We start from the raw sequence: 23,189 nt of genomic DNA, 5'->3' as shown, positions 1-23,189 counted from the left end.
TCGTCGGAGGTTGAGGAAAGTGTGAGGCGCCACTTCCACCAGCCTTCTGCCAAGTCACGTGCGAAAAGTGGACCTCCGAAATCCCCGCAAAAGTTTCGAGCAACCACTTTCAAGCCATATCGATTCGTCAGGTCAGCACACCAAATTCTACGAAAATAGTGTTAGACTACTGTGTGTTTCAAGGCCCCTTCCAAACAAAAATATCCGAGAAAAACCATAATCGGTCTCGACATGGCGACGCGCAAGCGGAATGAATGGCTCGATGCCGCAGAGAGCGACGATGATGAAAGAGGCTACGACTCAGAAGAAGAGAGCAGGGCGCGCATGCTCCCGTCTGCCAAGCGACAAAAGCGCGATCATGACTCTGAAGACGAAGAAGACGCAGAAGACCAGGAGGAAGACGTTGATCAAGACGACAAGGAAGACGACGAAGACGACGAAGACGACGAAGACGCGACCGACGACATACCCAAAACTGCTGAACTCGCACACCTCGAAAAACTCGCCGCCGGCCTCCCCTCAAATCTCAAGCTCCAGACCACAAAACTCGGTAAACCAGTAGCACCCAAGAAAGACAAGTCCGGCGTCATATACCTCTCGCGCGTCCCGCCATTCATGAAACCCACCGTCCTCCGCTCCCTCCTCACACCGTACGGCGCCGTCGGCAAAATCTTCCTCACACCTGAGCCCGCAGCGTCACGGACACAACGTCTGCGCGGCGGCGGCACGCGGCGCAAACTATTCCTCGACGGCTGGGTCGAGTTCCTGCACAAGCGCGACGCGAAATTCGTTGCGGACAATCTTAATGCACAAACAATGGGCGGTAAGAAGCGCGGCAGGTGGCACGATGAGGTCTGGAATATCAAGTACTTGAGCGGCATCAAGTGGAACCATCTCGTGGAGACAATTCAAAATGAGAACGCGGAGCGTGCGGCGCGCATGCGCGTGGAGATTTCGAGAGGGAAGTCGGAGAATAAGGCATTCCTGGAGAATCTGGAGATGGGCAAGATGATCCAGGGGATTGAGGCGAAGAAGAAGGAGAAGGAGGATAGAGGGGATGATGGGGAGGGGATGAAGGCGGCTGAGCAGGTCGTGGAGAAGAAGGTCAAGAAGCCGAGGAGAGAGTTTGTGCAGCATGGTGTTACGTCCAAGGGCGCAAAGAAACCTGAGCCTGGGCAGGATGTGAATAGGGTGTTGAGTAGTATGATGTGAGAGGCGTGAGGCGAGATTTGATACCAGAGATACCAAAGTTCAATTCAAGTTCCGTATTGCATATGCAATCGCAACGTTCCTATTGTAGGCTTGCATTTTCCACGCTTTTCATGTTCCACAGTGTGATGCGCTCGACAAGTCAACTCCACAACGCCAGCCTTACCAAGTGCCATGCTAAACCAGGGTATAACCACTCCTAACAACCATTTCTCCTACACTTGGTGAACTTATATCGCCGTGCCCCTCTCAAAACTCTCCCGAATCTCCGTCGTGTACTTATTGTAGAACCTCGTCAACTTGTCGTTGAACTGCTTGTTCTTCTGGTTGATGTACGTCACGTCGCCCGCGTCATTCTCATCTCTAATGCCCCTCGCTGCCCTCGCCTTCAACCTCGCTCTCTCACCCTTGTCCAGATCCCCGACCAGTTTATCGATGGCCTCTTGACTCGGCTTGTGGTCGTGTGAGTAGCCCTCTTCGGCCGGCGTGTTGATCTGGTTGTTGAGAGGGTTGACCGTGTACAAGTCGCCTTCGGGAGATTCGATGAGCTGAAGCAGGCCAGACTGTACTTGTCGTTGCAGTTTCTCTGCTTTCTGCGCGGCGTAGCTGTCGAGATCGACCTTGTCCATCTGCTTGATTTGGCGCTTGTAGACCTTGTTCGCTTCCTTGGTGTAGTCTGCGAATGCTACATTATCTCTACTGCGTGCCTTTTTCGCCATGCGCTTGTCCCAACTCTCGCTTTCCTCGACTGTGTAGTCCCAATTTCGCTTGCGCTCGAAGTCGGGGTCTTCGGATTTGAGAAGCTTGTACGAGGCTTTGTCGTGCGCGTCCTGCAGCTTCGAGATCTGGGCGAGCCGCGCAGAGCGGTCTTCGGCGTCGCGAACTTCCTTCTCGGTGGCCTTGCGACCAGACTCTTTTTGTGATTGGAGTGCTTTGAATCGTGCCATGCGCGCGGCGAGAGCAGCTTTCGGGTCTGCTGGGGCAGGTTTGACATCTTCGGTTTCGGGCACGGATTCGCCTACAACAGGCGCTATCTCTGGCTCCGGCATCTTCTTCGAGTCATCTTGCGCTTCTGTTTTGTCGGCCATGTTGGGTTGGGGAGTGTTGCTCAATGAGGTCGTTCTCTAGAAATGCTGGTAGCTGCCAAGACACACTAGCGCCGGCCGCGGCCAGAACCTTGTTAACTTCGGATGTTCTACGTCTGTAAACAGCCTTGACGTTTATGAGATGATAAAATGGTCCTCAAACTCAATACTTTCCTGTCAGTTCATGTCATCACGATTGATTCGTTTGGTCTCGTTAGCACAAATACGTGTCCAAGGCGATCAGGTTCAAGAGAACATGTGTTAGAGCAGATCACTGATTGAAGATGGACGTTATGTACATTATACATTTTTGTATCCATCTCATACCTCTGGTCTGAACCGACCTACGTCAACGATTGGGTACCGATGTACCGGCCCTGCCGTAAATTCCCAATAATGCAGTGAACGCCTCGCTATGCAACTAAAATCTGGGTATCTTCGTGTCCGCTCTTCAGAGCTTAACCTTCTTGCCTGGCTTCTGCTCCAGGTCATCCTTCTTCCGCTTGAAGATGCTCTGGCTCTTCATTTGCCCGAGTCCTGCCTTATTCGGTGGCGGAACCTTGGCTTTCATCCCAAAGCTCAACTTAACAGGCGCAGGTTCTGCCTTTGGCTCTTCGCTATCCTTCTTTACTCCTACCATATCATCGACTGGCGAGTCAACTTTCTTGTCCTCGGTTGATGAGCCACCCTCGGTGGGTGGTGTGGTATTCTCCTTTTGCGCCATAGCTGCCGTAGCTGCAGCGCGCTTCGCCTCGATAGCCTTCTTCACCTCGGCTTCTTCTTGTGCACGCTTCGCCATCTTCTTCAGCATCTTGTCCTCACCAGCGCCACTCCTTGCTTCTGCCGCCTCGAGCTCGGCGATCTCCTCTTTCCGCTTGACTGCTGCAGCGCTTGTGTCCCTCCACGCAATCATCAAGCCGTCCTTCTCGTCCTCCTTGACATGGCATATGCCTTCCCTTCCGAGATGCTTCGTGAACTCCGTCAAGCTACTCCACTTTGTGGCGTTCATGTGGACATGCTCCTTGTCGCGAATGTACTCATTGTAGAACTTATTGGCCTAACGTTAAGATTAGTTTCAGTAGAGTTAAGTGTTAGTTAACGTAAGACGTACGCTGATCCATTTCTCTCCATGAGCTGTCCGCAGCAAACAGACAAAGTCGCGCTGGAAATCGGTGCTGAAGTTCGCAATGTATTTCCGCGGGTCTTCACCGACGACAGCCATCTGCCGTACATGTGCCTCCGACTGGACGTGACATTTGAAGCCGTTGGCGTCGCGACACTGCTTCTGGCACGGCTCGCACCACCAGCGCAAGCGCTGCAAACCCCGACTCTTCATCTGGTTTCCTACCCATTTTGTGCTGCCTACTTCGGCCTTGGGCATCGTTGCGGTTTATGGGATTTTCTGGGTTCGTGGGAAGGTTGGCGGTCGTGGAAGGTGAGTGTGGAGGTTTAGTGTTGCGACCCGCGCAAGTCGTAGGGCTGAGTAATTGATCGCCACTAGCGCGGCTGAAAGTACTCCCGACCCAAACTGAGTCGGAACTCGTAACCGCTCTGCACCTGCAAGACCATGAGCTGATAAGAGAGCCTGAATATATACGCAGTTGCAAGATATTCTAAACCCCTCTATAGAGATGTTTGAAGGCATACAGGCTACCTTTTCATTCCTTCCTATTAGGTAAAGGCGGGCAGGAATTTGATCGCCGCTTGGTAGTATGTTGAGCTGGCGGTCAGCAATCACATGCGCTGAGATGCATTCAGTGATAACAGACGTCACGAACTTCAGTGAATGCTACCGCGCTGAACACTTTCTCGCAACACTTTCAGGTGTGCGCTTTGCCTTCACCTTCTGGCGATCACAGTCGCAGTGGTCAATGGGTGTGCTGTTACCTAGTGAAACCATGGCATCAAACCTTGGAAGTATTGCGACACGCCGAAGCCCTTTCACAAACAATCCTTATCTAATCAGGTTCATCTGATTTTCGGCGAAAGTCTAATAAACCGTACCTCGGTCACCGACGCTGCAATCGACAGTTATTGTCAGATTGCCTAATCGGGAAGTTATGCGCTCAGTCTCACAGGTCTCGGATTCCGAGGCCATTTAAATTAACCGATAACGTCGCTCTTCTTTGCTATTATCATGGCATGCTTCAGTGCAAAATGCAAAAATAGAGATTCATTGTATGCTATTTCTCTACAGCTCTGCGTCCACTGTTCAAGTCAACCTCACACTCTTGCTCTTGATCCCTTCCCAATCCTTCCGGGTAAAAGGTAGATACTGGTCACTTGTCGGAGGCAACCAGTACATCTTATCTTCGCCAGTTATCAGATCTGGATCTATGCCCTCGCGCTTCAATCTGCCCTTCTGAATCTTCAGTGTGCCGGTGTATTCCAGCGCCGGCGTCACTCTCAAAAACAGCGGCACAGCATATCCTGGCAGTACGGCTCTCGCATGCGCAGCCAGGCCCTGGAAGTTGAAGCTCGATTCGGTGACGCCGTCTGCCATGACTATTGATGCGGCGCCTGCGCGGCCGTCATAGCCAGGGACGGAGACACCGTATACGTTTGTCTCTGCGATTTGAGGGTACTTACTCCATCATATCGGCAACTTCGTTTGTTGATACATTTTCAGACTTCCAGCGGAATGTATCGCCGAGCCTGGTCCACGAAGAAGAACACGACCGTCCTTGTCTTGTCGCATCATATCGCCAGATTTAAACCACCTGAGTTTCACATTAGCTTGCACTCATTGTACTTCATGTCAAACACATACATGTCGCCCTTCTCAAACACATTGTATATGCGTCTCTTCTCAGTCGCTTCTTCGTTCTTGAAGTAGCTCGGCGTGTTCGGTAACCTCTCTGGCGTGATGCGGTGTAGGACTTGACCTGGTTCATTCACGCCACACCGGATAGCAAAACCCTTCTCATCCCGCATGATGTCCTCTGTATCGACATCCATCTTGACTCTGACCTCCAGATCATTGAACCTCCAGTTCCACAGCAGTCCTCGAAGACCAACCGCATGGGCAGTAAATGGCCCAGCATTTGCGTTGAAGGTTGTGCCCATTCCATCAGTGGCGGCGTATAGTTCATTGATCACGGGAATGTTGAACCGCTCGCGGAACGGCTCCCAGACATCTGGTCGCATGCCGTTGCCCCATGCCATTTGGACTTTGTGTTTCCGCTCGTAAGGATTCTTCGGCCCGTTCAGAAGATACCGACACAGCTCTCCGACGTATTGGATGATGTTTGCTTCCGATGCAGCTACCTCCGGCCAGAAAGTCTTGTGTGAGAACTTCCTACTCAACACGATGGTAGCTCCTGCAAAGACACATGGCACTGTGCATAGACCGTGTGCTGCACCATGGTACAGCGGCATGCATGTGTACATTCGATCTCCAGGCTTTAGGTTGAGATATCCGGCAATCTGATACCCGAGGAGAAGCTCACGACTCGTGCCCATGACGACAGCTTTTGGCAATCCCGTTGTACCCGAGGTGTACATCATGCTTCGGATAGATCCAATGTTGATAGACTCATGGCGCGAACTCGGTATAGAAGTGGTATTGCAAAGCGATGCGATAGAGGAGGGGTCGTAGTATTCGATCTTGATGCTCAAATCCTCGAGCTCTTTCCGGCAAGGCTCAACGTTGTCCTTCACATCAGTGTCGGTAATGAGATATCTCGAGTCACACAACTGGACGCCGTTAGCTTCCTCAGCTCATTTGAAAGGTAGTCCGGAACTGTGTTGCTCACCTTGGCACAATGAACCAGCCCAGCTCCTGTGAGTTGCCAATTGACAAAACTCGGCACCGCACCAATCGCATCCAGACCAAACCAGAGCATCAAATACTCCGGGCTATTCCCTCCATTAATGGCGACCACCTCATCAACTTTAATGCCCAAGTCATTCATCAGCCAATTGCCCACCCGCGTAATGCACACAAAGAACTCCTTGTACGTCCAACTTTTCCCCTCGAACATCAGAAACGTCTGGTCCGGAAAATTGCGCAGCGCATGGTCTTCAAAGACATGGTAGTTGAGAAGGCGCTTGCGAGCCACACGGTCCCCAATAAACTCGACGACATCTTGCGGTGGCGTCAGGCCGCCTCGTGCGTTTTTGTAATCGTGCGCGAGGTGGAATTTGGCGTTGAGATAGGCAGCTAAGGTGGATGCGCCAGCTACTCCCGCGAGAATGGGTACTGGTCGTGTCAGGATTGTTTTCTCGAGTCGTCTTGTTCGATTCGAACTTACATGCCATACTTTGTAAAACCCACAGTGATCAAGTTTGTCTTGTAACGAGAAGCTGAAGTATGAAGGATCAACCAGAGTGAACCAGGACGATCCAGCGGCCCTGAGAAGCACGAGTTCGACCCCGATTGCAATGCATGCTGCTATAGGATGGGGTAAATCGGCGCACCGAGGTAGTTTGTAGTAGACGAATGATGTCACTGCACTACGAGGACTACTAACATTCCCCAGGCGCCAGGATCGACGTGCTCCACCCCCGCAAAATGGCTTACCTAGGCATTTCTGATGTAGCCGACTCGCTTTTCGCGAATGCGCTCCGTGGCCAGTCTATGCGGCTGAGACACTATGCGCATGCTTTAGCCTAGACTCAAGTCTTTTGAATCACCATCTTCATTAAGCAACAGCAAATTTCGTGTCCGCTCTACACATGCGCGAAGTACTCTAATGGTCGTTAGACGCGCACTAAGAAGTTTATAAAGAAGCCTCAATATATCTAGTACTGTAATCTATCTTGCCTTAGCTACTCAATTAGGAATCTTTAAACATATCCAGGCTACCTTGTCACCTCAAGGCGCGCAAGGATTTTGCCGGCACCTGGTGTGACAAGGTTTAGTATTGACAGGCGGACTCATGTGCATTGATTTCAAGCAGTTCATATCCTATGTTTTATAATTGTTCAAGAGCGGTGCCAGATGTACATATACATCGACGCTACAGGGCTATTATGTGCTACTAGTCGCCATCATGTCAGAGCGATACTGAGCTCCCATTCCATCTAGCCAGGAATCCTTTCGACCCCGTCAATCCACCAAGCCTTGGCCACCTGCACCTCCTCACTCCACAACCCCACTCCCCTCCCCATGATGCTGCACCTTCCACCACTCCAGCGTCTCTCCATCACAGTTCGTGCGATAATACTGCGTATTATTCACCCGGAACTCCCTCCCATCCACATCTGGAAACATCTCCAGCGTGCGCTTGCGCACATCCACATCGACCTTACCCTCCTCGCCCGCGCCAAACCCTTTCTTCTGGAACTTCTGCTGCCAGTCGATAGTGATGTTGCGCACTTTGTTCTGCACCACTTCGTGGCCCTCGAGATAGCGCACGTGCATGCCGAGGCCGTGGCATACGAGTGGGAAGTAGCGGAGGCACTGGTAGGTGGTGAAGGACGCGATGGACGGGACGGGCAGGGTGAGGGAAGATGTGTAGCCGTCGGTGTTGGAGGGGTAGGTGGAGGTTAGCATGCGCAGGACGATGAAGAGATTCATGGAATCCAGGCCGCCGGCAATGTAGCGCGGGTGGTTGACGAGATATGTGCGAGTGAACTTGGTACCGCTTGTTGCATGCTTGGTGTCGTATTTCTCGACGTCTTTGACATATGTGTTCATTTGCACGAGGAGCTGGGCTGCCCATCGCTCGGTGAGGAGTGGGATGGTGAGACGCACATGCCGGATCATGTGGAAGCGGTTGAGGTGCGAGAGGTATGCGAAGTAGGTGGTCACATCTTTGGTATCAGTGATGGTGTTGGCGGAGTAGAAGCATGGCAGGGATTCTTCGCGGAGCTGCTTCGAGGTCCGGGTCACGCCGAGGAGCTTGGAGACTGCGTTGTGGTTTGGGTTCTTGCGGGAGTGTCCGTTTTCGTCGTGAAACTTGATGCTACCGTTGCGCTGGCGGTCGCATAGGATGGGATGGATCTCTTTACCTGTGCACAGGGCTATCTCGTAGATGCGCTTGCGCAGCTCAAGAGGGAGTTCGAGGAACTTTCCGAACTTGGGGACCTTCTCCAACTTGTCGAAATCTTCCGTCGTGGCGAAGAACTTGCGCAGGTAGGTGATAACAAATCCTGACATCCTCTGGTCCTCGCGGTATTCTTCGAGGAACTCAAGCGCGGCCTGTCGCGACGTGATATCTCGGTATGCCGTGTGATTGGGTAGTTGAGATGGTGATGATTGGAGCTGGCGGGGGCTGTGGTTGTTCCAGGAAGCAGGAGCCCGTGAGAGGGAGGGTGATATAGAGGCAGGCTCGCTCGTGCTCACCGCGGTGAAATCAGGTTCAGGCAGAGGGGCTCCAATATCAGTGAAATGATTCTTGAACTCACTCATGCACTCTGCAATACCCGAACCCCAACCGAGATCGGCGCGATAATAGTGTTCCAGAAGATCAGACGGGCTGCTGGAGCTTGCCGATGATGCCGGTGTTGCGGACGGTGTCGAAGAGCCGTGAGTTCCTGAGTCAGAGCCTGTATGCTTCTGCGGGGCTTTTCCTTTTCCTTCTCCAGACTTTGAGGGATCCAAGGTAGGCTCTGCATTTGGTCCAGTGGCTGGGTTGGTAGGATCCATAGTCGTGCTTTGATGGGGCATGCTCGTCCTGGCACTTGCATACCGAGCCCTCATAGCCATCATCGGCCTGGATAGTTTGCGCTCATAGCCTTCGCGCCTTGGAAATTCGAAGCTGATATCCGTAGACGCAGGCTGCTGTGTTGTCGCAGGCTCTTCCTTGAAGATGGTAAACAGGTCGGATAATTGGTCTATGGTAGCCATGTTCCTCATACAGTTGTGTATATCGAAGCCGGCTCTGGCCCTGCTGACGGTATTGTAGGGGAGAAGGCTTTTCAAATAGAAAGGTAAGTAAAACAAGCCGTGGGCGTTAGTGCACGCTAACGAGCCGTGATCAGTGAAGCAGTTGGAGAAACACAAGGTGAAGGCGAGTTGATCATGGTGAGAGAAGCATAGCCCTTGTTTGAAAGTTATTACAGGCCTCAGTGAGTGCTACGGTGAGCCGTGGTAGAGGTCTTGACAAAAGCTATTCACTAGTGGATATATGATTTTTTGGTTCGGGGACCCGATGTCAACTCTGGTACTAGACACTCTTCCACGATGAGTCAGCAAGCTGATGTTTGAAGACATGTGGTACGTACTTCTGTAATACCTATATACAAGTAGAAATGCAGCTGTCCAGTACTAGGACAGAAAGAAGCAGTATATCGGCAGGCTATTCTGACCAGAACGCATTTTGGCCCGCAGCTAGATTACCATCTTTTACCCTGATCTTCAGAGAAGTCTCTACCTTGACGTTCGCGCTCGAGTCTCTCATCAAATTCGCGTTGAGCTCGCTCTCTGGACTGCTTCCTCTCCTCTTCGCCCTCAACGAACGTGAACGAATCGCCCAAGGTCGATCCCTCTCTCTGCTCCCGCCGCTCAGGTTCTTGTCGTCGCGGCTGCTGCACTGGCCTTTGACCTGGGGCTGGCGCAGCGCCGCGGCGGAGCCGATCCCAGGTTGATTCACCGGGTCGAGACTGTTGCTGGGCCGAACCATTGTTCACCTCATCCTGGAACATGCCGCCTGTAGGAGAGGCGTCATCGTCAAAGGGCGAAGATGATGCGGGTGGTGCTCTAGTTGGTGGTGCGCGACGGTTCCATGCTTCACTGGATGGTGGTCCTTGAGATTGTTGCGGTGTAGATTGGTCCGCTTGTGATGAGAAACTATCCCATGATCCAGATGCAGATGGCTGCGTTCCCCACACCTCGTTGCCAGCCGTGGGGCTCATGTCATCTTCACTGGGACGTGCGGGTGGCTGCTGCTTGCCCCATGCGCCCTGCGGCGACGGACCCATGCCATTTCGGTCCTTTGTCTGTCGCTCGAACTCCCTCTTCCTTTCCTGAATTTCACGTGCTTGTACTGCTGTTTTCGATTGCTCTGCAACGGTCGCTGCTTTCAGCTCGTTGCCAAACTGCTCGAGCTTGGGGTCTTTTGAAGTGTTCACTGCAGCAAGCGGCTGGGCGATCAACTGCCCAATGATGGAACCCATCTGCCCCGCCACAAGCAAATACAAGGAAAACCTCCAGGCGTGGCGTACCATTGGAGCCATGGGCCCTCTTATGAACCCAAACTTGGTCGGATCAATCGACTCTGCCTTGGGCTGGTAGAATGGGTACCGATTCGTGGCCATTGTGGCATATGCACGGTATGCGCCTGCAGCTGCTCCAGTGGCTGCGAAATAGCTTTTTGTTTGCTCGAGCTGATATATGTGAAAGGCAAGGGCCTGTGCCTCGTCCGAGTATAGGTTGCGACCCAGTTTGCGCTCAGCAAACTTGAGTGTTATCTCGGTTTTCATGCGAACGGCCCGGTCGGAAAATCCCATGAAGGTCCCTATTACCGGCAAAGGTTGGGGCAGACTAGTGGCATCGAATCGTACCCCGGAGGACGAAGAGGGTGAAGAGGATGCATATGGATCGGTCTGGTCGGGAGAAGGGTTGTCGGTGAAGCTGTCCGGGGACATCTCGTTCACATTTTCCAGCACCATGGCTTTTTCTGGGGTGCGCAATCGTCCTTTGAGCGTAGTAGTGTGTCGATGTCGTGGTGGCGCGACACGACGACGTTTTCTGATTGTCGCGGTTTGGTGATGTGAACGATCGCGAGAGATGACGGCATCCAAGGGTAGCTCAAATCGACAGGGGTCTTAGCTTTACTAGCCACATTATGGCAGAACAACGAACATGTGACGAACCTATGGACGACCAGACCTGCCTTGGCTGATACTTAGGGTCATTGCACACATGTCAAGTATGGACGAGGGACGACTAAAGCATAGACACCAACAAATGATGCCTCATTATCTATTTCCAGAGCCCTCTAGCCCAGCAATATATGCACCCCCTCCGAAGCCCGCATAGTTGTACAAGAAAATAATGAGCAGACATTGAGAATCCCTTCGATGCACCAATAAAGCGCCCAACACACAAACTCCTATGCACAAAAGAGAGCGATCTGGACAAGGCGATCGAGAGTCTCTGTGACGACAACTTGGCGTAAATCCGCCAAACGCGCAGCGAACGGAGCGTGACAAGTGAGGCCGGGCGTGTGCATGGTACTGTCCAAACTCCAGCAATGCGAAATGTGTAGATCAATGAGATGCTGACGAAGGGTCGTATCGATCTTGGACACTCGACGCCAATAAAAGCATGGAAAAGAGATCGCTACGATCATCGAGGCTGTCTTTACATCAGGACATGGGCACGAACAGTCTGCGAAAAGACACATCAGCACAATCTGCAAGAGCCTTATAGTATGACACAGCGGCAGCCTGCTGTGGGCTCGTCCTCTCCGTCTCTTCTGCTGGCGCCTTTACCAGTCTTGGCATCTTCATCGTCCACCACTTCCTGCGGCTTGACTGTCATGTGAACAACGTTGGGATTCTCGGTCTGGAAGCGGCAGTCTAGACACTGTTAGTATTGAACAAGTGCTGGCGGGGTAATCAAACGCTGCAGTCTTTCCGGCGAGGACTAGAATACAGCGTCATTGTGGAGAGCATTCGTACCTTTCAGTGGTGCCTTGTCGTCCAGCATGCGCCCAAAGTGAATCAGTCGTATCGAGCTCGGTGATGTTGGCCGAGGCTCCCATTCTGTACATGTCGTGTTAGCCGTGCTCAAACCCAAATCTGGCGTGACTGCGCCCATGACCGTAGAAGCGTTGTATTGACTTGCACGGACTGGGATAAGCCCTGCCATGAACGAGGCTGCGAATGCAACATGCTGGGCTGACGAAGGGGCACGAAATGAACAGAAATGTGAATGCGCTGAACGTACCTTCCCGCCAGTCCCGCCATATCAGCTCCTTTAGGGTGTATACATCGATGTTGTATGGGTCCATGTCCGCAACGTCGACACCGCGCTTCTTGAGGTATTTCTCATCAATCTTATATGGATGCCTGGCTCCTGTCGATGGCAGGAGCAGCATTATCACTACTACTGGGCCATTCGAGGCGTCCGGGACAGCGGCAGGCGTATCGGTCGAGGGTCCAATGGCCTCTGTCTCTGCGCGATTTAAGGCGGTGGGAGGCGCAGGCTTCGCGGACGATGCGACAGCCGTTTGCGATGGTTGTGCCGTGATCGACTCGGTCGTGTGGGGAACTGTAATCTCTGCTGGGGCGGCTGAGGTGCTGGTCTCTGCTGAAGCTGGCGCAGCCATGGTCGTGGAGGCCGGCACAGCGTCGGACGGTGGTAATGTCCTCATCTCCACTGGGCTCGACGATAACTCTTCCGCGGTGTTCTCTGACCGCGCTCCTACAGCGGCCTGCTGCGGGCTGCTCTGCGCCGCTGTGGGTGGTTGGGTTGCGCCCGTGGAAGCCATGCCGGCTGACTTTAGCTGCTCTCACGATGCAAGCGGCGATAACGATTGGAGGGTACGCAGCGAGCGGGTAGCACTGATGTCGTGGGGGTGCAAGTAATAGGGAGGACGGCGAGGGTGCTGCGCGGGACGACAGAACAGGGACGCGATGTTGTGTTGAGATGTGCAAGTGAATGTCTCAGCAGTTGGATCATGGATAGACGGAAGGGGCAACCGTGCACGACCAGGAAGAGGAAGTGGCACCGCGCCTTGTTCTCCGCAACTCGCAAACGCGGCAAGAGCGATCCGCTGGCTCCACCACACGCCGACGCAATCGATTGCCGTCAACGTCGGCGGGCGAGCCGAGACCAACCTGTCGAAGCATTCCACCTGCGAGTCGTCGTCCACCCTATGCGAACGGCTCACCACCTCAAATACCTACTGCCTGTCCGCCCGCCTGTTGACTGCCTATGCCGAGACGCGCCAGGGTTTGGTGACCCAGGGACGGTTGCCCCTGCATGCTCCCCGGCCGATAATTGGTGGTTAGTACTGAACATACGTTGCGTGCATGTACATGAGTCTGGCCAGACCGGTTGAGGCGTGGTTCCGAGGTTTGCTGGTGTGGAGGAAGAGACGGCCCCAATGTCAGTTTGCTTTTGCTTAGCTGCGTGTGCAATCCGCGCTTGTTGGCTGCAAGCGAGGAATGTGTCAATTGTACTTTGGTAGGCTGTTCTGTCAGTTCCTTGCAGTGAGCACGTGACGTCCGCTGCCACTAACAAGGCCTCGAACGGCTCGTACAATGGGCTACTACGCTGCATAATTTGAAAAAATTCCAAGCAACACCAAGCGGTCATGCAGTGTGAAATACGCCACGGTTCATCAAGGGTCGTGATTGTATTCAAGTGTCCTGCCTTCCCGTCCGCCTCGGTGCGCACCCCTATGGAAACATTGGCCTTTCGTACCACATCCGATTCGGGTGCCAAACATGTGTCTCAGGAGCTTCGACGGACTCCGCGATGGAACATAGCATTACCTCAGCCCAGCTAACAGCCGAACACTCTACCAGTTCATCCTCAGCTTCGCCTCCATCTCGCTGTGGAAGTCTGGTGCTTCGCGGAGCTCGTTGCCTACAAGAAAAATATTAGCCAACCGCCACATACAGTAGACAAATGCCCTTCTGTCTTGCCAGAGCAAACCATGACTTACCAGTGAACACGTCCTCCCAGCCAATCTCAGTATCCCTGCCCTCAAGAATGTCCTTGTGCACATTGCTTGAGCGACCGAGTGCAGCCGGTCGCCACTCACCCGCCTCGGTGATCTTGAGCTCCATGCCCCGTCGAACGGGCTCAGCGATGCCGAACTGTCGCCTGAGCATCTCCATCTTCACGCGGTCTTGAGTTTCACGCCACTGAACTAGGCGGGCCTCAAGCGGGTGGGCTGATTGGAGAGCGACAGGCTTGCTTGATGAAGGGCCAGCCGATACTGTGGTGGTTTGGCCGAGGCGCGAGCGGAGTGTGTCGTGAACACCAGGTGCTGATGGCGCTGATGTCTCGAGCTGGGCGTGCGAAGCGTGGGCTTTCTGTGGGACAATGCGGAGAGACTGTCGTGTACATTAGTCTCCATCGAGCTTGCTACATGAGGATGCGGCCCAGATGTACGAACCATGGTGGTAGATGTGAGGATTGTTCGTTAGATCGTTTGGGTAGGGGTGACAGCTGCAGACTCTGGAGTGAGAGATCGCTATCGGGGAGGTGGATCGTGCTGGACTGGGGGGCTTTGTGCTTGAGGCTTTGCTGGTGCGGGCGTTGATGTTGAAGCTATTGCGGAGCTCCAGGCGGAAGTGACGCGCAGGTTAGCGTCCATGGGTCTTGGCACCTGGAAGCTATGCCGCCCACATGTCAACATGGTAATATTACTTCATCCCGATCAGAGCGACGGGACGATGACTAGAATATCTTCACGGTCTGACTAAATCATGACCTGAAGCTATAGGAAACTTTCCAGGCTCTGGACTTCTATCAAAGCAAAGCCCCGGTCATAGCCCTCATGGTTGACAATCTTCAGTGACATGCAAGAGAAGAAGCAATATATATCTCATAGTACTACTTTCTATGTAGGAATGATGCTCGAGAAAGGGAGGTCCCAGACTATGCAAGCAGCTACCATGGCGCCCACACTGACCAAACCTGCCATGAGGATGTTGACGGCATTGTTGTCCAGAATATCGCTTCCAACCTCAATTTTGCGACTCTCATGCTGACTATCAGCAACTGCATTGCCGCTAGCTCCTGCCTTTTGCATCGTACGAGTGGCTTGGAGCGAATCCCCAACACTAGCCCCGGTAGTCTTCGCGATGCCGGCTTTCCCTTCTTGGTGGCTGGAGACACCACTCCTTATCTCAGCAGTCTTCTTGTAGTTGAGCGGGTGGCTGTGTACGAGGACCTTCCTGCCGCCTTCGCCTTCCACGACTCTTCCGGAGTGTACGTCAACAACGCTGGCCTGGAAGAGCGCGCCGAGGAGCGAATCCAGTATCGTACCACTGAACCCAGCTGCAGTCAAGGCTAGAGTGTATGAGACCTTGGCCGCAAAGTCCCAGTCTTTGCAGAACGGTACGATGAGAGTGGACGTTGCCGAGAGAATGAAAGCGCCGAGTAAGCCGGCGCCCAGACCAGCTGCTGTCACCCCACCATTTGTTCCTGGTGGTACTATGCGCCATGGAGCGGTTATAAGACGGGGTTTCGATTTCGAGAGAATGCCTAACTCTGAGGAGAAGGTGTCGGCAGCTACGGCAGCGTAGTTTCTGCAGTCTGTCAGCACTGTGTCGTGCAAGATACTACCCTTGACTTACGCAACAATTCCCACGACCAGCGCATCACTTTCACGTTCCCAGCACAGATCCTTGCTGTAATCATATCTTCCCGACCTCTTCAAATGCCATAGATGTAGCAGTATGAGCACCGAAGCAACACCGGAATTGGCGATGACTTGGACGTGGTTGCGCGACCCCTCCCCACCAGATGCACCATTCGCGGACTGTGTCAGTTTCGCCTTGATGTCATGTTTGACCTGGGATCGCGTTAGTCTGTTTTCTCTAAAGTGTTTCGGTACCTACCTTGGTTGCCGCATTACCAGCCAGGAAGAACACAGCTAGCAGTGCAAAGAACACGCTCCATGGATGGATGGCATGGATTACTGCCACTACAATTGCCGTGATTATACCGACAGGTGTCAAGGACTTATGCGACCAAGCGCGGTACACAAGTCCTGCAATAGCCGGCACTGCAATGTACGGCTTCATTTGTGTTGTTTGTTGGGGATGTTGAGCGACTCTGGGGAAGCTGCCCGATGTTGGTGAGCACGCGTCGAGTTCCAAAGTTGCGTCACTGCCTTTCGCTGATGACCTTGGCAGCCTCGGCCCCGGGCCGTCCTTCAGCCCTACGTTTCCAGTACGATCCTCTAGCAAGGACCTCTGGCGCGATCTTTCTGTTCCCTGCACTCTTTCTATACTAATCCTACTATGTAATGTCTGAACCGAACACCCGTTTCCACGGCGGGAACTGACCGACTTCACATGTCTTTTGAGCCAACCCCTTGACTGTCACGGCAATCCGCAATCCGCTCAGAAGAAGTGCAAGCTGAGCATGAGTTGTAGGGCCCCCGGGGGCTAATGCAATGCGTAAGCAGGAGGCCCACATGCACAATAGTGCATCCAAACTGGCATCCCAGAGATTGTAGACACGAGGATTTCGAGACGAATTTCTCTCAACCACAGCAGTCCGCAGTAGCGTGAGAACAGCGATAGCCTACTCTTCGATGCGGTTTCTCTTCCTCGACTCACACCGCACGGGTGTCTCCTCGCGTAACCTACATGGCCCCGAGGTCATCATCGTCGCGTAAGCGATCAGTTGCGCGATTCGGGAGAGCTCTCTCTAGTGCTTACAGTTCATCAATGGCGACAGAATCTGTTCAAGCTCCATCAGGGGTCTTCACCCAAGCACTGCCGCTATTGCGCATAGAGAAAGCTTCGCAATGCTTATCTGTGAGCTAATGTGCTGTGACATGCGCCACGGGAAGTGCTGCGCGTTGTCAAGAATAGCACCGATCAAAGCAGCTTACCCTAGTCAAAGCCTGAAGCTATGCGTAGCCTCCCTGACCTTTGACATGCCGGCAGGGTTCTGGCAGAAATCGATTTTGAATGAGTTTTTGCGAAATTGCACGCTCGAGTCCTCAGCAGAAACCGATCAAACATGAATGACAGATGAGACGTAGGCGAGAAGGACCACATCACGAAAGCCATACAAAAGAAGAGTTAGCCCTATCGAGTCTGCAAGGCAACCAAGAAGTATGCCGCCGCGTATTGTGGTGGGCCGAAATGATGGGTTGCGATTGGTGCGCACAGCTGCCCCAGATAGGCATAGTCTGATACTGCTCAGCCTTGAGATTGCCGTTGTCCTCAGCGGCACAGACAGACATCATGCGTCCTGGCTATAGATGCGATTGGCTATACGAGCTTTGTGCCTCAGATCTACCCTCAAGTATGGCTGTATAGCCTCACAATCAGTCTCCACTATGAGGTCTTATTCGGGAATCCTCTGCGCAAGCGAACGAGGTGGTTACATATAAGCTGTGCCTTCCACCTACAATACACAGATGCCTATCTCCAATAGACGACTTCCCTTCGATATTGTGTTATCTTGCTTCATCCTGAGCGATCTTTCTTTGCCATCGTCGTTCAGCGATCATGGCTTTCTATCTTTTCAAACTTGTTCGCAGAAAGATTAGAGAGAGCAAAGCTAAAGATGCGATCCCCAATACCAAGGACACTGAAATGGTCGAACCTTACCTTATACCACAAGCTGCGGTTGGTCAGGAACAACAGCAGACCTCTGTCAGGCATGAGCTGGAACATGGAACGAGTGACACCACCACGCATAGCAACAGTCATGTCAAAGCCTTCAGCGATGAAACGGACGCACGGCACAAGGAGGAGGCACGTAGGAGGAACGTTCGCCAATGGAAACTGATGCTTGGACTCGCATTACCAAATTTTCTTGCGGCAGTCGACGTTACTATCGTTGCTCCCGCGATCCCTCTAATCTCTTCACATTTTAGTAAGTCGATCGTCCCTAACAGTGCATAGAACATGAAGTACTGACCAGAAATTCAGATCGCCTCTCAGGCAGCTTCAACTGGATCGTCGCCGCGTATACCCTTACTTTCACCACCTTTGTCCCAGCTTCAGGACAACTCGCAGATATCTACGGTCGCCACTTTGCACTCCAGTTTGAGATGTTCTGGATCCTAATCGGCAGCGTGCTCTGCGCTACTGCTCAATCATGGGGCATGCTTCTTCTCGGACGGGCACTGCAAGGCCTTGGATCTGCAGGCATCATGAGCTTGAGCCGCATCATATTATCCGATGGTGCAACGCTTGCGGAGACGGCAACGAATAATTCGATCATCTCGCTAATAAGTGGTGTCAGGTATGTTGGCACAAACAATCCACATGTCGAGTGCACTGAAACTGACTTTTATGTCTAGTTACGCGATTGGCCCAGTTATCGGAGGATACATCGCGGATGCCGGCTGGCGTTACGTCTTTGTATTACCCGTCGGTGTCGCCGTCCTCGCAATGGTCATGATCTTCCTCCTCATGCGCAAAGAGCTCGTGCAAGGCCGCGTGACTGCTAAAGCGGGAGAATCTCGACGACTCGGATACATCAGCGGTCTCCGCATCATCGATTGGCCTGGCATGATCATGTTCATCCTGGGCATTGGGCTCATCATTCTCGCTATACAATGGGGTGGTACCTCGTATGCCTGGAGCGACGCCGCAACTGTCGCACCTTTGGTCATCGGCGCAATTCTCTGCATTGGCTTCTTCGTGTACGAATACCTCCTGGGTCCAGACCGGGTGGTAGCTCGCATATTCCCCAAGCAGATTCCTATGATCCCATCCACATTGTTTAGGAAGAAAGACACATCCCTCCTCATGATCGTCAACTTCAGCGCCGGAATCTCACTCGTCTCCGCGTTTTACTTCATCTCATACTACTGGCAACTCGCCGAGGGCTACTCGCCGTCCAAAGCCGGTACCCAACTCCTCTACTTCACGCCCGGCCTCGGCGTGGGTGTCTACCTCGCGAGTTTCCTGTGCAGAGTCTGGCCGCGCCAGACCTTCTTCCCGCTACTGTGGGGATCGATTGTCGAAGGCGTGGGTCTCTCTCTGCTCGCATATTCCGTGTCCATCAGGGATACGACTATGGTCAAGGTTTTCCTTGGCGTATCGGGCGCGGGAACGGGTCTGCGCTTCATGCCTGTTGTCCTCCACGCTGCGGGGATCTGGAGCACAAGGATTCCGAGCATGCAGAGTTTGTTGAGCTTCATGCTGCCGCTTGGTGAGACGATTGGAATCTCGATGATGGGAGCTGTGTTTTCGAATAAACTCAACACGGGACTGCGGGACATTGCATCGCGGACGAAGGGACTCAATCTTCCTTCCTCGGGACCACCGAGTTTCGCTGTCCTGAACAGCTTGCCAGCGGCTACGCAGATGGAGGTACAAAACGCCGCTTCGAAAGCGGTTATGTGGTCTTTGATCTCGGTACTTCCGTTCGTGGGCCTCTCGATTGTTGCGTCTGTTTTGCTGGGCAATGTATGGATCGGGAAGCCAGCAGAAAAGGCGAAAGACGACAAGCCTGCACGTGCAGAGGAGAAGGGTCAGGTCATGTATGGATTGTACATACCCGCTCTGATCACTGGAACTTTGGCGGGACAGAAGCGGGAACTGGAGGCCAGTCTTGATCGGGAGGATGAAGTGCGAAGCGAGAGGTCTGCCGATGTTGAAGCTGTGGCGCAACCAATGACTGCGCATATTGGTGTTCGACAGCCGTGGGTATGAGTAGAAGTGTATGTTCTCAAGGTTTACTCTGTTCGTTTAGATATACCCTATTCATTGAAATTTCCAGTGCACGTGTCACTGAAGTGTAACGTTCCTCCATCCATACTTTCCATAGTCTTTTGCATGTATAGTAAGCCAACGCTTCACAATTTCATATTATCACTACATCACCATTCATCTTTCCTGTGCGATTGAATCTCATAGTCCGCCGCCCTCGCAACCCTTACTACGCTATCCCTGGCCAGCACAGGCGATGTTCTTTTGGTGCTACAGGCCCTATTCAGGTGCATCAATCGACACACAGGATTGCAAAGCACGAGATCGACAATGATCGATCCCTGATTGCTTTGTACAACAAGATTGTGCCTGTGAAAAACCAAGACTGTACCCTAGTATTGCCGCAAGTCGCATCAGTCACACCCTTGAGAAAGGTATAGCAAATTGGCGAAGCTGCTCCGGCCATTCACCTTAGTCTTTTCAGCAATTAAGAAGGTTCCAGCAGGAACTCGTGGTGAATGGCTCTTGAGTTGTACTCATTCACCTCTGTTTATCGTCTCCACACTAGTACATACACTAGTACATAAACCCTCCACCACAATCTGTTGCGGCTTCACTTTCCTCTAAGCTCTAACTTTCTCAACCCGTCACAAGCGAAACAGTGCGAATACATCTGAGCAGAAGGGAGAAGGTCCTCGGAAAACACCGAGTTCAAGGGGCGATGCTCATCAACGATCTCGTGAAATACCAGGTGGTGGCGGCATGGCCCGGCCATCAGTGAAGACAGCGTCTGAACCGGAACAACTGAAGCTCTTCGCGGCAACAAAGGCAAGTTGATGACGTACAAACGTTGTGTGAAATCAAACTGACTTGTCGTGCTAGTATCGTTTGATCCGGGCGACGCATTCTACGATGTCGACGTGCAGGCCGCCATTGAGCGAGCCAGCCGGCAGCGGCTGCTCGTCTAGATCCCTAATCTTCAGCCATGGGGGGTCTCTGGAGGCGGCGCCTGACATCAGTGACAATGTGAAACAGCTTGGGTGCTTCTTCACCAGTGCCGACGACACCGACAAGAAGCGCCAGCAGAAAGGATTCCCAATCTGGTGCAGGCAGCATAAGAGGATCGAGAAATTAATCCTGATGTATGGAGTTATACACGCAATTGCACTCGGTCGCGGCCAGGGATATGACAAGGACCATTGGGATGAGATGCTTTCCGACAAGGAGCGCTCGCATCTCTGTCATAAAAATGCTTGCGACTCCCCATTACACTTCAACAAAGAGACTGAGCGTCAGAACCGGGCTAGGGCCACCTGCGCAAATGAAGTACGGAGGCGTCTCGAGTTCGATGATGTGGACACAGTGTTGCAAGAGGCGCGCAAGTGCTGTCCGCACACACCGCCCTGTTGGCCAGAGCACGCAAACCCGTGCATATCTCTTGAACAGTCAGTATCAAAGATGGAGGAAGCTTTCGATGGTGCCATGAGAGAAGCGGGCATTTGCAAAGAACATGGTCTCGACTTTCCTGTTCGAATTCCTCGAACCATGCCGTTCACCAATGGGTCGAAAGACACAAAGCCGTACTACAGCGCGGAGGGAAAGGCTCGAGCAAGTCGAAGTATCTTGGCCTCGAGCTCCCAGTTGGTGATGGCGACGTGATAGTTCTCAGATGAGGCTTCGCTTCTCATATACTCTTGCAGGAATGAGCTCTCCCCGTATAACTCAGAGAATAGCTGGGTCTGAATGCGCTTGTACCAGCTGCTGGACTCTGTGCCGAACCATTTCTGCTGCTCTTTCTTGGGGTGCCCGGTGCCGGCCACGATCTGCTCAAACTGGAGGGGAGCTGTCCGTGGTGGGACAGGATCGTTGTTGCCACGTTCAAGCCCTCTTCTTTGGTACGCGGCTTGTCTGTCGGGCAGAATGTTGCTCGGATAGTCTCAACCGTTTGCACCTGAGTCTAATCCACCATGACGAAGCTGTCGACAGTGGTCGATGGCGTCTGTCGGACGTGAATCTTTGGGTAATTAACAGTGGCCTCCATGACGCATATTGTAGTAGCACGTATGGCATGGGTCAGATGACCGAAGGTTCAATGTGGAGTGGTGGAGTTTTCGAAAAGAGTGTGAAAGAGATGCAGACACCGCCGACATATGTGTAAGAGGTGTAGAGGAATCTTCGACGGTAGGCCGAAGTTGCACCGTAATTTTCTTACGCAGATACGATAGCCTGGAATTCTTCAAGGCGCCCCACGATGTTGGTTGAGAGCAAAAACACATAGCACGATAAGCCTCATTACCTTTGAAGGCTACACTGGTTGCGTCGAAATTTTGGGAAACGCTTTAAGATGATGAATTCCAAGATCATCTCGCCGACCTCGTAGCATATGTAGGTGTGGAAATGGTATGGCCAAAAGGGCAGCTGGACTGCTTAAGCGACCGACATCTGCTGGCGCAACCGCTCTCGATCTTGCTATCCAAGAGGAGTGAGAGGATTGAGAAGAAATTGGTATCGAAAACAATAGGCGCGGATTCAGAACTATGGAGACATGCATCAGGCGCTGCAATACTTTTTGTCTACTGCGTCTGACTGCGCTGTCAAATCAGAGATTGTATGTTCTGTAATATAAAAGCCTGAATAATTTCAGGGACGTATTAGATCTTTCAGGATGGCTAAAGGAGCGTTAAACATATACAACTTTCGTTATTGCTATCCTGCCATCACTTATTACAGGTGAAAGGGAAAACATTAGCTGTTACGCCACCCGGTGTACGCAGTAGTAGGAGATAATCAAGTGCTTTTCTGATATCCACGGCCGACAAATTCTCCGATATAAGACAAACTACATGTAGTGAGCTGAGACGAACCACAAAAGTAGGAGGATCAAACATGTCCCAGCACGTACGTAATCACAGAAAGTATCGGCAGGGCCGAGCTTCCATACTGGTGATCCGGTGCCTTCGTCAGGGACTTCAGGATGGCATCAAGATCCTGTTCGGAGCCATCGAGGCCCCGCTTCATTGCGGAAGGGGATATAAGGACGACCTTAGATGACAGGCTGTTCCACGTGGTGTAAAACCGTTTTGCATCGCTCATAGCTATGAAGCTTTCGCCAGGCTATCGTGACAGTGCCAGTACTAAGGCGACAAGTGAGTACGCAAGTGTAGTGACGTGTGGCCTTATCTGGGACGACTCTTCATGCAGATCGCCATAAACCGCACCAGTAGTGGGTGTTGAAGTCTTCAACGAATGCAAATGGAGGGCTGTTTGGTAGGCGGCCTCGTGGCTGCGCACTCCCTAGGTTGCCATCGCTCTTCATTGGCACTGCACTCTCCTCGACATGGACAAGATACCGTGAACGGGAGGCACATGTTTTGCGTCAGCTCCAGTTGAGGAAATGCTTGTTCACTGAGTGCACCCAGGATCGTATAATATAAGATAGCGCTAGGCGACTGTAAAGTGGCGCACTACTGCTCTCGTACTTGGAAAGGATGATAGTGGAACCTTGGAGGTATGCAGTGACAGGCGTAAAAAATACAGATCGTTATCGGTTGACAGCATGGCACCAAAAAGTGCAAAAAGAAAGTGTCGCTTGCCAATTTGGCGGTACTGGGAACTGTAGATATGTTAGGATATCTCGAA

General features: G+C 52.5%; 14 protein-coding genes across 14 annotated transcripts; 4 read left to right on the top strand and 10 right to left on the bottom strand.

The window, feature by feature from the left end:
• Positions 1-231: 231 nt before the first annotated feature.
• On the top strand, positions 232-1,275 carry SNOG_07182 (hypothetical protein; the record flags this gene model as incomplete). Its single annotated transcript, XM_001797483.1, has 1 exon — positions 232-1,275. The coding sequence occupies one exon, from the start codon at positions 232-234 to the stop codon at positions 1,210-1,212; it is 981 nt and encodes a 326-aa protein (XP_001797535.1). The 3' UTR covers positions 1,213-1,275.
• Positions 1,276-1,439: 164 nt separating this feature from the next.
• On the bottom strand, positions 1,440-2,297 carry SNOG_07181 (hypothetical protein; the record flags this gene model as incomplete). Its single annotated transcript, XM_001797482.1, has 1 exon — positions 1,440-2,297. The coding sequence occupies one exon, from the start codon at positions 2,295-2,297 to the stop codon at positions 1,440-1,442; it is 858 nt and encodes a 285-aa protein (XP_001797534.1).
• Positions 2,298-2,745: 448 nt separating this feature from the next.
• On the bottom strand, positions 2,746-3,675 carry SNOG_07180 (hypothetical protein; the record flags this gene model as incomplete). Its single annotated transcript, XM_001797481.1, has 2 exons — positions 2,746-3,351; positions 3,406-3,675. 2 exons carry the CDS (start codon positions 3,673-3,675, stop codon positions 2,746-2,748), a joined length of 876 nt encoding a protein of 291 aa, XP_001797533.1.
• An 831-nt stretch (positions 3,676-4,506) lies between these two features.
• Positions 4,507-5,801, bottom strand: SNOG_07179 (hypothetical protein; the record flags this gene model as incomplete). The annotated part of the gene is made up of 2 exons (XM_001797480.1): positions 4,507-4,882; positions 5,065-5,801. 2 exons carry the CDS (start codon positions 5,799-5,801, stop codon positions 4,507-4,509), a joined length of 1,113 nt encoding a protein of 370 aa, XP_001797532.1.
• Positions 5,802-7,377: 1,576 nt separating this feature from the next.
• SNOG_07178 (hypothetical protein) lies at positions 7,378-9,314 on the bottom strand (the record flags this gene model as incomplete). The annotated part of the gene is made up of 2 exons (XM_001797479.1): positions 8,584-9,314; positions 7,378-8,439 (listed from the first exon to the last, which is right to left on the bottom strand). The coding sequence occupies exons 1-2, from the start codon at positions 9,094-9,096 to the stop codon at positions 7,378-7,380; spliced, it is 1,575 nt and encodes a 524-aa protein (XP_001797531.1). The 5' UTR covers positions 9,097-9,314.
• A 261-nt stretch (positions 9,315-9,575) lies between these two features.
• On the bottom strand, positions 9,576-10,661 carry SNOG_07177 (hypothetical protein; the record flags this gene model as incomplete). Its single annotated transcript, XM_001797478.1, has 2 exons — positions 9,576-10,355; positions 10,404-10,661. 2 exons carry the CDS (start codon positions 10,659-10,661, stop codon positions 9,576-9,578), a joined length of 1,038 nt encoding a protein of 345 aa, XP_001797530.1.
• A 946-nt stretch (positions 10,662-11,607) lies between these two features.
• SNOG_07176 (hypothetical protein) lies at positions 11,608-12,676 on the bottom strand (the record flags this gene model as incomplete). Its single annotated transcript, XM_001797477.1, has 3 exons — positions 11,608-11,762; positions 11,865-12,083; positions 12,133-12,676. The coding sequence occupies 3 exons, from the start codon at positions 12,674-12,676 to the stop codon at positions 11,608-11,610; spliced, it is 918 nt and encodes a 305-aa protein (XP_001797529.1).
• A 1,035-nt stretch (positions 12,677-13,711) lies between these two features.
• On the bottom strand, positions 13,712-14,317 carry SNOG_07175 (hypothetical protein; the record flags this gene model as incomplete). The annotated part of the gene is made up of 3 exons (XM_001797476.1): positions 13,712-13,833; positions 13,859-14,252; positions 14,288-14,317. The coding sequence occupies 3 exons, from the start codon at positions 14,315-14,317 to the stop codon at positions 13,712-13,714; spliced, it is 546 nt and encodes a 181-aa protein (XP_001797528.1).
• A 444-nt stretch (positions 14,318-14,761) lies between these two features.
• Positions 14,762-15,950, bottom strand: SNOG_07174 (hypothetical protein; the record flags this gene model as incomplete). Its single annotated transcript, XM_001797475.1, has 3 exons — positions 14,762-15,452; positions 15,501-15,718; positions 15,765-15,950. 3 exons carry the CDS (start codon positions 15,948-15,950, stop codon positions 14,762-14,764), a joined length of 1,095 nt encoding a protein of 364 aa, XP_001797527.1.
• Positions 15,951-17,393: 1,443 nt separating this feature from the next.
• On the top strand, positions 17,394-19,553 carry SNOG_07173 (hypothetical protein; the record flags this gene model as incomplete). The annotated part of the gene is made up of 3 exons (XM_001797474.1): positions 17,394-17,646; positions 17,832-18,165; positions 18,194-19,553. The coding sequence occupies 3 exons, from the start codon at positions 17,394-17,396 to the stop codon at positions 19,551-19,553; spliced, it is 1,947 nt and encodes a 648-aa protein (XP_001797526.1).
• Positions 19,554-20,462: 909 nt separating this feature from the next.
• Positions 20,463-21,505, top strand: SNOG_07172 (hypothetical protein; the record flags this gene model as incomplete). Its single annotated transcript, XM_001797473.1, has 2 exons — positions 20,463-21,194; positions 21,284-21,505. The coding sequence occupies 2 exons, from the start codon at positions 20,463-20,465 to the stop codon at positions 21,503-21,505; spliced, it is 954 nt and encodes a 317-aa protein (XP_001797525.1).
• Positions 21,134-21,591, bottom strand: SNOG_20079 (hypothetical protein; the record flags this gene model as incomplete). The annotated part of the gene is made up of 2 exons (XM_001797472.1): positions 21,134-21,382; positions 21,517-21,591. 2 exons carry the CDS (start codon positions 21,589-21,591, stop codon positions 21,134-21,136), a joined length of 324 nt encoding a protein of 107 aa, XP_001797524.1.
• On the top strand, positions 21,518-21,708 carry SNOG_07171 (hypothetical protein; the record flags this gene model as incomplete). The annotated part of the gene is made up of 2 exons (XM_001797471.1): positions 21,518-21,558; positions 21,606-21,708. The coding sequence occupies 2 exons, from the start codon at positions 21,518-21,520 to the stop codon at positions 21,706-21,708; spliced, it is 144 nt and encodes a 47-aa protein (XP_001797523.1).
• A 629-nt stretch (positions 21,709-22,337) lies between these two features.
• SNOG_07170 (hypothetical protein) lies at positions 22,338-22,568 on the bottom strand (the record flags this gene model as incomplete). The annotated part of the gene is made up of 2 exons (XM_001797470.1): positions 22,338-22,389; positions 22,453-22,568. 2 exons carry the CDS (start codon positions 22,566-22,568, stop codon positions 22,338-22,340), a joined length of 168 nt encoding a protein of 55 aa, XP_001797522.1.
• Positions 22,569-23,189: the final 621 nt, after the last annotated feature.

Source organism: Parastagonospora nodorum (assembly GCF_000146915.1).
Source record: "Parastagonospora nodorum SN15 chromosome Unknown scaffold_10, whole genome shotgun sequence".
Lineage (NCBI taxonomy): Eukaryota > Fungi > Ascomycota > Dothideomycetes > Pleosporales > Phaeosphaeriaceae > Parastagonospora > Parastagonospora nodorum.
The sequence above is the reverse complement of the archived record's forward strand: the minus strand, read 5'-3'. Positions and strand labels throughout refer to the sequence as shown.